Source organism: Aythya ferina (assembly GCF_964211825.1).
Source record: "Aythya ferina genome assembly, chromosome: 10".
In the NCBI taxonomy this organism is placed as follows: domain Eukaryota; kingdom Metazoa; phylum Chordata; class Aves; order Anseriformes; family Anatidae; genus Aythya; species Aythya ferina.
The window spans coordinates 7,008,984-7,021,438 of NC_140306.1; the positions used below are offsets into that span (position 1 = coordinate 7,008,984).

The window sequence follows — 12,455 nt, forward strand, 5'->3', positions numbered from 1 at the left end:
CCCGAGAGCGGTCTGAGCATTGGTTCAGGGGAAGCACTTCTGCATGTGGAAGCACGCAGAGGTGAGGCGGTGCTCCCCTCTCCCAGGGACAGGCATTCAGACAAACCAGCAATGATTTCCAATGACTGTCATTAGCAGCTGACCAGCTCAGCTCTCCCATCACTTGAACTCTTGGCATCAAGAGAAACGGCTCTGAAAGGACTTCTGAGTTCATCCTGAAGTTGCTAACCCCGGTAAGCTTCTTCCTGGCCGCAGCTCCGCAGCTCGCTTTGTGCAGGGGAAGGAGCAGAAGGCCCTGGCGGTGCCTGCCAGGCTCACACCAGCGTTTTCCAAGTATTTTTTGCCTGTTCTGGAGTAATCCAGGCAATGGGGATCGCAGCCTTCCAGAAGCAGATTTAGTTGACAAGTTTCTGACCTCTCTTTGCAACAGTGAGATGAAGAATGCCGAGAAGTTATTTTTGGACTTCGCAGAAGAGTCTGCGCTTCCACTTCAAAGTTGGCTTAATTTTTAAGCTATTTTATATTACCAAACATAAGGCACAGTTTTTAAAAAATCAAAATGGGAACAGAATACTGTTTTGACCTAACACATATGCTCTTTATACTTTATTTCCTAGGGGGAAGTTTGGTTTGTTTGTTTCAATAAAAGGGGAAAAAAAATTCAAAACTGTGAAATTTCCATGAAATGATTTCTGTCTCTCTCTGGTTACAAATGCTACTTCTGAAGTGTTTGGAGACGTGATCTGTTGGCTGGAAGTGCACGAAGATCTGCTGTAGGTGCTGGTTTAAGCAGGGAGAGGTAGAAATACATTTTTAGTGGCGAAGCCAAGGCAGCGACTGGAGGCAAGGTGCCGCGGTTGAGGCCTGGCCATGTACACCAACCCATTTTCCCTGGGAAAACCTCAGTTCTGCTGAGTCCAGGGGACAGATCTGTGGTGCTGGGACCATGCAGTTGGGCACTTGCCCTTGAGGCCTGTGCCTTGCTGCAGCTCAGCTGGAACAGACCAGTCCCTGCTGGGGGCAGCCTGGTTCTGCCTGGGGAGATTCAGCTGCAGGTAAAACACACCTGTGCTAGCTCAGCTGGCATAAAATCTCTGAAATAATTACCCACAGATGGTGTGGGACAAGCTGCTATTTTGGTAGCCACCACAGCAGGCTGCCTGCTGGCCCAGGAGGTCCAAGTCCTGCCCCATGGGGCAGCATCAAGTGTCCTTTCTTCCCACCTGCAGTGGACCTCAGCTGCTGAAAGTTATCGCTGTGTTTTAACTTCACCCCAGGTTGGCTGCCCCCTTCCCAAGTCCATCTGAGCCCTGACACCTCAGGGGCAAGAGCACCAGGGACAATGGCACAGCTGAGCTGAGAAAAACCTCAGCAAGGCCACCAGAGCAGGACCAGGCTGCTGTGCCTCGCTTCTGTTCCCCCTGCCTGAATGGAGAGGTGGCTGTGCCAGCACAAAGCTTCCCTTCAGATGCAGTGGTATTTTATTTATTTATTTTTTTATCAGATGTTTCTAAATTCTGCTGACTACACTGCATTAAGTGCTTTGGGGTGTCTTAAAGTCCTTCCAGTGCTCTCGTCAATGTCTGCAGCGTCATGCTGCTCCCTGTGGAAAACCCACGGGTGCTCCTGGCACTGCTGCACCGCTCTCCTGGGAGGGGCTGCCTCCGTCAGGTGCCTGAGATAATCTGATAATTTCCTCCTCTTCGTCATCTTTCCTCTGTGTTATGCAAGTGGTACGTAAAGCCTTCTAAATATGATTTCTGTTTGAATTTCACTGATGGCTTTTTCCCATTTCATCACACTTGGGCCTTTCAGGAGCCTAAATGCAGAAGCATTTACCTTGGGAGTACCGTAAGCCTTAGACAATGAGTAGGTCCTTGGGCAAAAATCAGCATCTCCAGCTGGGAAAAATGACACAAATGAAAAACCTTGCAAAATAAATATGCCCAGAAGAGGGCAAACAGGGAAAAGACCCTTGGTTCTCTGAGCTTTCCCTTGGAGCAGCTACCTGACTTCTGCCTGCTCTGAGCTGCCACCCTCCAAACCACTGGCGGTCTGGTTTGCACAGGTATCTCATACCCCCATTTATCAACAGCTTCAATCTTGCACAAAGGGAAGAAAAAGGCAATTTTCTTTTCCTCCAATGAGAAGAAGCAGGAAAACATTTACAAATATATATATATAATAAAATGATGCTTCCATCTGCAGGATGGCAAATGCCTGGTTAATTTGAGCACAGAACAATGTCTGGTGCTTCCAGTGCCATGGCAAGCAAACAGCAGGATAGCCCTTGTCCCCACTTGGTTGCTCTTACTTGCCTCTCCACAAGTTATCCCAAACACATTTGCTTTTTCTCACCTTCAGGAATGGTCCTGAGAAGTTAAAGTAGCATTGAAGGAGTGTGGCTTTACAGCACAAAGCAAATAATCCTGACGGATCATAAGAGAGCTCAAGGGAGCGAGGGGGGATAGTAGAAAATTACTTGTTGCTATAGCACGAGGAGATTCTGCACAAATTGGCAGCGACCCACTTCATTGCTTTGCTTAGCCTCAAAATTGAGCAGCATTCGGGGAAGGCACGGAGCAGCTTAACCTACCCCTGTCCCTCAGGGTGAGAGGCTCGAGGTAGAGCTGCACCCAGGGGTTCTTGAGCTTGACAGCAAAGAAATGCAGTTCTGGGAGAAACTGCTAGGCTGATGTTAGTGGGAGCAGGGGCAGCGAGTGGGCTGGGGGCTGCGCTCCACACCGAGCAAACACTTCGCCGTGCTGGCACCAGAGGGCATTGAAGCTTGAGTTAACTTCCCCCGAGCACAGCACCCGTGCGGAACCTTCTGAACCCCACAGCACAGATTTTAGAGATTTTGTGTTTTGTTTTTTCTTTTTCTTTTTTTTTCTTTTTTTTTGGGGGGAGCTTTGTGTTTCCACTTGGCTCCACGTTTCCTAGCAGGTGCTCGCCTCCGCATAGCGGGACCAGGCTGCAAGTTTTATTGGTTTGGAGTCCAACTCCTAAATGCTATTTACAGGGAAATTGAAGACTCCTTCAAAATTAACAATAGATGACTATAAATCTTACTCAGTTACCTAGCAACTAACACAATGAAATCCTAAGGTTAAAAGGAGAAGGGTTATTTGGCAATACCTCTGGGAGCACATAATGGCCATTTGCATTCCTGGGTGGGAGGACAAAAAAAAAATTCATGTGATATTTACAAATTACTGTATTGATGAAGGAGAAAAGGTGAAATTACTCGGTACGGTTTTAATCAAAATACCTCAGAACTGACAAATACAACAACAAAAAAAATCCTTGCAGTGGTTGAATGGCTGTGATTAAAGAGCACTCCGCAAACGTGTGGCGATCTGCGGAAATGATGGAAAGGTTTTGTTAAGATGCTAAACCCACTTTGTTACTGCTTCTGACATCTGAAAGATGTGTACCACAGATTAACAGTGTAATAAACGTTCAAAGTAAATTTGACCAGTATGAGCCTGATGGAATATGCCCTAGAAAAACCTACGCAGTGCAAAAAAAAAATTAAAAAAAATCAAAGTGAAGTAACATAGCATGATTCATCCCGGCCCGGGTTCCTGTTATGCACAGCACAGATTGAAATTCCATATCCCCACCTCAAACTGGGGTTTCTGTGCAATCTTTTCTGCCTGCAGTAATTGCAAATCTTGAAGCTGGAATGAGCGGAAACACTGAATGGTTTCCCTCCTAAAAGGCCCTCATGGGGGCACGTTTACCCAGGAAGGAGGTCTAGGGGAAGAACTGCGCAGGAAAATAAATGCCTGGTCCTAGCATGTGTCTTCAGCAGCTGTGGCATTTAGAGCCAGTTTCCAAGCCCCCCTTTTGTTGTCAAAAGGCTTCAGACAATAACTGCCTAATAACAGCCGGCCGTTTATCACCTTCAGGGTACTGGATGGTGACAGGATCCACGCTGAGCTGTAATTCACCTGCGCAGGCTGCCGGCAGGAGGAACCAGAAGGGGACTGATGGAGCAGTCCCTAACAGCCAAATCCACCTCGACATAGCAGTGGGGAGAAGCAAACGGGTCCAGCGGGCAAAATAAGCTCTGCTTTCTGCCTGATTGCAGGGGGCTGTGCTGGTGGTGCTGGTGCTGATGGCCAGGGCAGCAGGCGTGGGGGTGGCAGAGCTGGCAGAGGGATGCTCAGAGTTTTCTACAGCTATTTCAGAGGTGGTTTCCTAACAGGAGACACGGTTTGCAAGACACGAGAAGGGCTGGGGGCACTTTTCTGGAGAGGCTAGCAAACTTTCTTAGCTCCATAAGATTGTGCACGTTGTCCCCATATTTCTCAGCCACTGGCTGCAGCTACTGCAGCTCCTCTTCTTGTGTGTCCCCTGGGTTTGGCCACAGGTGACTTCACTCCTGCTGCTCAAGCTGCTGTCCCAAGGTCTCTTGCAGAGCTGCTGGGTCGGGCACATGCCACTGGGTCAGGCAAGCAGAACAGCTCTGCAGCATCACCGGTTTCTTCCTTCCAACTTCTGCTGCCATCTATAATTTCAAAAAGAAAAATGGTCCTTCTTGCTGAGCATGAAAGGGGAAGATGAGATTCAGGCTGATTTAGTCCTGAGAAGGGCTGTACGAAGTGTCATCCCTAGGCAGGTTTGGTTGAAACAGGAATGGGAGGGGAAGATGACGAGCAGAACAATTTAAGTGGCAGCAGAAACAATAATTTGTCAGACAAACTGTCTGGCATATATTATCTGCATGTCTCTGCTTCTGAGTCTATTTGACAGCAGGATCTGACAGCCCCCACCTCCGAGCTGAGGCTTCTCTCAAGAGGAAGATCTAGGTGTACATATTAAAAAAAAAAATATAGTAATAATAAAGAAAGAAAGAAAGAAAAAAAGGAACTTTTAAAAGTACCTCCTGTGGTAGTGTGAGAGCACAGGTAGGCCTGGAGCTGTGTGCCTGTCCCCTGCCCTCCCAGCCTGTGCGCATCATCCCCCCGAACATGCTGAGCACAAGGGAGTGGGAGCTTACTTCCTGAGCTGTGTTCGCTCTCGGCAGCTTTTCTGGGGGAGGAAAGAGAAGAGGAGCATTCAGGCCAGTGAGATAATGTCTCCCCTCCCTTTCCCGAACACATCCCAGAGATGCTGTTCTGGCCCTAACTCTCTTCTCATGCAGCATTTGAGCATCCCAAAAATGCGAGTTAAGTCTTGCTGACAGCCCTGGACCTCGCATGGACAATTAACCCTCCTTTGTCCCAGATGCCTTGGGTCAGAGAGATTAAATGCCGGCCCCAGGAGGTATTTAGAAGCCTGGAAGCTGCTAAGCCTCCGCTGGGGGCTGCGGCACTTGAACCTTTTTATGGCTCTGGGTGTATGTGAGTTCCCCACGTTCCCCTCCAGGACCATCAGAGCAGAAGAACTGAGCTCTTATCTATATTTTCTGCACTCGAGGGCTGAGCCTTCATCTCCCCTCTCCCTCCGAGCACCTCAGTGCAAGTCTCAATGCTCAGCACCTTCCCTGGGCATTGAGGAGTTGCCCGCCAGCACCTGCAGCAGCTGCTGAACTGATGCTGGAGGATGGAGGCCCTGCAGGTCACCAGGCAGTTTTGGTGGCCCCGTGGCCACCTCGGCACCATGGAGGGCAGGAGGCCAGCTCTGCTTGCTTTAAGTTCAGGACCTGCCTCTTCATCAGAGGACAAGAGCCGTGATTCAGCACAGCCACACCTCCAAGGACTTCACCCTCCAACTTTGACTTACTTTTGCTGTTTTTAACTTAGAGCAGATGTCCTCGCCAGCCCTGTTATTGAGGGCACACAGCACCTCTTGCAACAGCGAAGCAATTAAAAGGATTTGCAGGTCACCTTTAAAGCATTTCCCACAGCACGTTGAGTCTTGTTATAAGTCCTGTATCCATTAATGCTTTTATTTCAGCAGTTTTAATTGGAGTTTTAAATATTCTGAATCTTATGCAAGACACCCCAAGTGCTGGCGAATTTCAGGTCCTCTCTTGCATGATGCGCATTCCCTAAAATCCTGTTGTCCTTCAGTGGAGATGACAGCAACTCTGCACCCCTGATATTACCGTACCCTATATGCCATGCAGCTGGGGATGTTTTAATCCGAGCTCAAAGCCCAGCCTGCAAGCAGTTGCCCACTGTGTGACAAAACGTGTGTGTATTTGAAGAGCTTGCTTCCATCCCTGAGAGTTTAGGACGTATTCTTGCACCACCATATGAGCAGGAAACTGAGAGGGAAACTGAGAAGGAACATGATGAGAAAATTTGGCAGAAGGGAGCAACGAGGGGAAGCTGGAAGGCTTTGGAGGGGTAAAAATAGCAACCACAGAACAGAACGAGGAGGGAATGTCAGTTTTTCCCACTGACATGAAGAAATCTTATGCAAAAGGAAATGTTTTCCACGATAAAATTCCCTGGTTTTTTTTCATTTTTAAAAGGAAGCCCAACATTTATGGGAGGAAAGAGTGAAAATCACCCTGAAACTTTTTTTTTTTTTTTTTTTGCTGGAGACATTCAAAAGCCAATCATGCAGCTCCTGGCCTCATTTCAGTTTCCTAGCGAGGAAGATACGAGTGAAAAAAATGACAAAAAATGAAAACTGCTTAAATGAAGAGTTATCAAAGCCTCACGGCTTTACCCAGCTGTGCAGCAGCAAGGCAAAGGAACAAAGCAGCGGGGAAGGAGGGGAAGGAGATGACAGGATCTGCAAAAAGCCACAGCCACTGGGGTGAGGCTGCGAGATGTTAATGGTGAAGCTGGTCCTTCCCCAGCGAGAATGAGTGCCTTTTTTTTCCCCTCTCCCTCTGAGTGTTCCCGAGGCACCTCTGCTGCACGAAGCCCGTCTGCTGCTCATGCTTCTCCCCACGTTGCTTCGCTCTGCCCTGCACCAGATTGCAGCCCCCAGGGGTACAGGCTGGGGGCTGGCCAGGGGGATCCCTTTGGAGGGGGTTGTACGGATGACAAGAGCTGGTGCACGGGCTGCCCCCGGCCCCATAGCCCCCAGCCCCAGGAGCTCGGGGGGTGCAACAGGTGCCTCGCATCCCACCTGGGATCTCAAGCAGCAAACGCATTTTACACGACTGCATTCCTCCTGCTGCCTTTAGACTTAGCAAGGCGGGGAACAGGAGCCCAGCAGGAACCCGGGCTGTTCGCTCCCTGCTTAACCTAAACCAGGAACCCCCCCCCGCAGCCTGAAACTTCAGCGTTTGCCCCCCGGGCTCTGCAGGATCCCATCTCCCGCGGCTCTCCAACTATTTTTTTCCCCCATCCCCGTGCCGGCGAGGGGTCGTTCACTCTGGAGCGGAATGATGGCAGCGGGCGGGGCGGGCAGCCCGGGCGGGGCGGGGGGCGGCCGGGCCAGCCCGGGGCGGTGCCTGCGGGGCCGGGGGCGGAGAGGAAGGGGCGGGAGCGGCGGAGGCGGCGAAGGGACGGGGACGGAGCCGGGGACCGAGCGGGGGCTGCTCGGGGCGGCCGCTGTCGGGCGCTGGGGCTCGGCTCGGCGGCGTTGCCATGTTCGGCATCAGCAAGCGGCTCTCGGGCCGCCCGGTGAGTGAACGGGGGCGGTGGAGGTGCTGCTGGTGGGCTGGGGGGGTGTCCTCCTTCAGCCCCCCCCTCTCCCTCCAACCTGTGGCTCCATCCCGGTGCGCGTCCTGCCCCCGCCACCCTAAATGTCCTCTCTCTTTTTTTTTTTTTTTTTTTTTTAAATGGTTTTTCCCTCTTTTCCCTAAGCGTGCCCCCACCCCGCGGTGTCCCTGTCCCTGTCCTGTCCCCCCCCCCGGCTCGGGGACCGGGCTGACCTCTGCGTTTCTTGCAGGTGATGGCATCGGGGGAGCCGGAGCGGGGCCAGCCCTGCAACACCTGCGGGGATCAGTGTCCCGGCTTCGCCCTGCACAAGTGGAGGTAAGGCTTGGTGACACCCCACTGCCCAGCTCCCCTTGGAGGGGTGGGAGTCCCCCCTTTCGATCCCCAGCACCCAGGGGTGGGTGGGAACCCCCCCCCTTTGACCCCCATCACCCATGGGAGTTCAGTGGGAGCTTGACCCACCGAGGGCTTGCAGCTAGCATGAGGGTTTTGTGGCTCCATGGAGGATTGGTTGGGGTGCAAATAGGGATTTTTGGGGTGTGCTTGTCTTGGTGTGAATGCGCCCTGCCCTGCTAGGTGGGTCTCCATCACAGGTGGGTGCTTCCATCCCCCTGGAGCAGCCCACGGGTGTGCTGGTGTCTGTCATGGGTGCAGTGCCCTGTGATGGGGTCACCAGTGCCCCCGTTAGCACCCTCGCAGCCCACCCGTCCCCGCTGCGGTCAGGGGCTCCTGCTGCTGTGCCTGGGCAGTTCTGGGCCCTGGGCAGGGAACAGCAGGGCTGAGATGGGTGGGGGACATCGTGGGGGACCCTCAGGGGTTGCCCCAAAAGGCTTCGTGAACCTCCTGCCTCTCCCCACGTCCCCACGGTGGGTTTTTACCCCCCTCAAGCTCTTGGAATGGATGGGACCCCCAGCCCCAGCAGGGTGTGGGCGTGTGCATGAGAACGAACAGGTATTTCTATTTGTGTTGTGTGTCTTCATAAAGCTGGCAGTGCTGGTACCTGTGAGGCACAGAGGTCCCTGGCCTCATGCTGGAGCAGCCTCATCTCCCCCCATCGTGCTGTCTGGAGATGAATTCCTGCTCATGGGTGGTTTGGGATTTGGTGATATTAAATTTTCTGGACTGGGGGCTTCAGGAGCTGGAACAGATTTAACAGAGAGCCCTTGGTGATCTTTTAGCCTTATTTCATAGGATATCCCCTTTTCTCCAGCATCTGCCACACTTCTCCCAACGTGTGCCCTACTTCTCAGAACTGCGTCTCTGCAGATTAAAACAGTGGTCCAGAGCGAGGAGAGGGATGCTGGATTGATTTATCAGTGTTGAATCCCATCTAAAGCTTCAGCCTTGGAAATCAGCACTGCTGCCAGTGCAGGAAAGGGTCCTTGGGCTGAGGTCCACCCTGGGGACACGTGGCTGGTGCAGCAGCGAGGTGATGGATGAGCCTCACCACAGTCCCCAGACGGGCCTTCCGCAGGTGGCTGCCTCCAGCAGCTCCTCCGATGTCCCACGTCCCACCCCAGACCTTCAGAAGGTGAAGGTGTCACAGCCATGGGAGCTGCAGTCTCCTGACAGCCTCCTGCTAATCGGGGTCTGCCACATGTGCGCTAATGGATTTATAAGGTCACCCCTGAGTGTCTTCTTCCAATTTTAAGGGCTTATAAAATGCTTTCAGGAGCTGTCACAGGTTTCCTTGCAGCTGAAGTCTGGGGTAGCAGGTGTTGTCGCAGAGGTGCCTTGAAAGTGTCACGGAGAGCTTTAAAATGTAGGATAAGAAGAAAAGGGATGGTCACCAGAGGTATTTCTCCTCTGGCCTGAGGAATTATAAGGTGCTGTGACTTGCTGATTAAGTTACACCTAATTTTGAAAAATCAAGCAAGGTTTTGATACCATGTTATCACGATACCATCTGATCAAAGGCCAAACAAGCAGGAGAGGCACCACTGAAGTTCTTGGGGGTGTCAAATGCAAGGTGGTGGTGTGGCTCTGTGCAGATTGTGACCTCTGCAGCAGCACACTGTGCCTCTCATGCCAGATCCTGCAAAACTGCTCATGCAGGAGGAAGGAGCAGGAGGCTTCAGCCCATCAGAGCTATGTGCAGCCGCCTCCTGGCTGCACTTTCCTGAGGCTCCCCACTTACTGCACAGATTTTGGGTAAAACAGATGGATCCTTCTCAGGAAGGAGGGGGTTATCTCACCAGGGCAGCAGAAGGATGGGTGCTGCCAGCTCTGCGTCCCACTGAGCATCCTACAGATGCACGCCTCAGCCTCGCTCTGGAGGGACAAGCTGAGAGCCCTGCACATGCATTCACATTTAATTGCCTCGATGTAAGAGTAATTGTGCAATTAAAACAAAAAGGCAACCTATTTGCCCAAACACAATGAAGAGGGAGGAGATCCATTTTTCATTAGCCAGTGGTCTATTAGTGCTCAGGACAGGTAAGCAGGCAGACTGCTGATAGCAAGTAGCTCTGTAGGTCACAGACCTGCTCGGGAGCCTGTGTACACAGGATGGTGCCTCCAGCTCCTGCTGGGGGTGTTCACAAATGCTTTAACACTTTAGCAGAAAGGGATTGCAAGAAAACAATGGTTTGCGAGGAGATCTGCAGATTAGAGATACAAACGCAGATCAATTAACCACTAGAGATTCATAAGCCTTTTCATAATCCCTTTAATGGTAGAGTTTTGCTGAGAAATGGGAATCAGGCTTTCTGCTTCCAAGATGGGAATTGGTGACATGCTTTAGGCAGGAAGAAAAGAATGTCTGAGCTTTTAGGCACTGAGACCAGAGCTCATCCCTGCTGCTGATGCACGCATTGTCATATATCTAATTATGCAGGGCTGAGCTTTCTAGTCACCTGTGATTTTAGGTATGATCTGCGCAGCCAATCCATCAGGCAGGCAAATTGCTTTATTAGACGCCAAAGATTTCAGTGCCTGTGCCTTCTCTTAAAAGCCACTTTTCTCAGATGTAGAGATGGCTTGGAGCGTTGGTTGAATTTATCATTCCTGGGAGCACAGGCATGCTTCCTGAGCCAAGGAAACCACTTGAAAATAAATTGTATTCTGCAGAACTATTTTCTTTTCAGAACAAAACCAGTCTCTGTGCTGTAGGTGATGTGAGGAAAAAGGTGAAAGGGGATGCCCAAGTAGTGCAAAAATATCCCTGGCTTTGGAATATGTTTCTGAATCTTCTTAAATCTTGCTCCTAAATTATGTCTCGGGGTAGCATATGAATTTTCTTGTTCGTGTGCTGCAAGTTTTACATTAATTCAGTGCAAGCAAAGAGTTGAAGACCCCAAGTGCTTACAGGCATGGTTAGACTGGAGCCCGCTGTGTTTCTTACCCCTCTGAAGCTCCCAAATGTCCTGCATCATGCAGACCTCTGCCTCTTCTAAGGCAGCAATTCAATTTTCAGTTTGAAATCATTTAGCCTCGAAGAGGAGAAGGCAAGTGATTCCTTTGAAAGGCTGAGGATTGAATCCCATCGTTCCTGAGCATAAAGTCTGCGAGGATGCAGCTGTCAAACTATAACCAGAATAACCTGCAATTTTTCATGGCCTGAATGGCGAAATGACTCCTTCCTCTGATCCCCCTGCTTTATTTTAGGGTAGCCTGTCAGTAAGGTATGCAAGGACTGAGGAGTTCTGTGTGGGCTGTGGTCCTGAGGATGGAAATTGGGAACACATAACGAGACCTCCATTAACGCAGGTTGATACTTGAAAGGTGGCTTTGTGTGGAAAAAGTGAAATCAAATTCAATCAAAATCTCCAGCTCCTTAGGAGTCCGGTTGCTGTTTTCTAATCAGATCTGCATCGCATTAAGCTGTGTGCCATTCAGCTTGTTAACAAGCTTTGGCTTTAAATAAAGCTGTCACTGGAGTTGGGTGGCTGAATGGCCATTAAGAGTGGCTTTCACATAATGTGCAGAGAAAAGCCTGCCCAGAGGTGGTCTGGGAGGAGGGAAGGGAATTTACAGCCAGTTCCTAGCGCAATTAGTGGGGGCATCCAGGCCTTAAAGGTGACAAATGGCTCTCAGCTGAGCGACTGGAGCAGTCACTGAGATTGCTGTGAGGAACTTAATTTGGGATTTATCCTGGGCGAAGTCGCGTTAGGAACTTGGTGCTGTATTGAGCTGCGTGTTGGACGACTGGCATGTGTTCAGCACACACAGGTGTGATTTGTTTGTGCATACGGTCTCTTTGAGGAAGCCCTTCCCAAAGATCTCCTCTTGCCACTTCAACAAACCTGGCTCTTCCCCCATCTCTGCCTGCTCCGAAAATGCCAGATGCTGCATGGATGCAGCAAAGCTCAGTCTCAAAACCACGCTGGAGCTGTGTTGTGATGTGAAGATGGACACAACCCACCTGGTCTGCAAAGCCTTCAGAGAGCCAGGTGCTGCTGGTTTCAGAGGGAAGGCTTTCAGAGGCTGTGGCAGATAAGATGATTTTAAAAATTGTCTTGGAACATTTGGAAAAGTCTTTGTTGCCATAGTTATTCTTCTCGCTTGCAGAAGCGGTTAAATAACAGTAATAAACATGACATAAGGACAAAAACTGGCTCGCTGAGTTCTTAGTTTCAACGTGAGATGGTGTCTTGTATCTTTCCTTGGAGTCTTTTTTTTCCCCGTGTCTGTTGTGTAATCTTCATCACTTGAAAACACACTTGGGCGAGGAGGAGATCTGCTCTTTCTTGGCTTCCATAACTCAGCACCTCGCTGTAATCCTCTGTGGCCAGTGCCACAGAAGTCTGATGACATCTGGCCTCATCAGGTCAGGGAGCGTTTGCAAGGACAAACTTGTGAGCTTCTCAGGAGAGACCGCCTGGGAATCCTGGATAATGGGGACTTAGGGCCCTGAGTGATGACTGGAAAACAAAAACCTGT

At 50.6% G+C, this 12,455-nt stretch overlaps 1 protein-coding gene across 2 annotated transcripts in view; it reads left to right on the forward strand.

Moving 5' to 3' along the window:
• The first annotated feature begins 1,375 nt into the window (after positions 1 to 1,375).
• PRICKLE2 (prickle planar cell polarity protein 2) overlaps positions 1,376 to 12,455 on the forward strand; it is a 103,487-nt gene continuing 92,407 nt past the window's right edge. Inside the window, exons 1-2 of one of the 2 annotated variants that reach the window (XM_084530891.1) lie at positions 1,376 to 1,476; positions 7,807 to 7,892. In XM_084530891.1, coding sequence (XP_084387017.1) covers positions 7,810 to 7,892 — 83 coding nt within the window. In that variant the 5' untranslated portion in view covers positions 1,376 to 1,476; positions 7,807 to 7,809. Of the gene's footprint in view, positions 1,477 to 7,433; positions 7,539 to 7,806; positions 7,893 to 12,455 lie in introns of those variants that run through there. The other variant, XM_084530889.1, reaches the window with a different exon arrangement.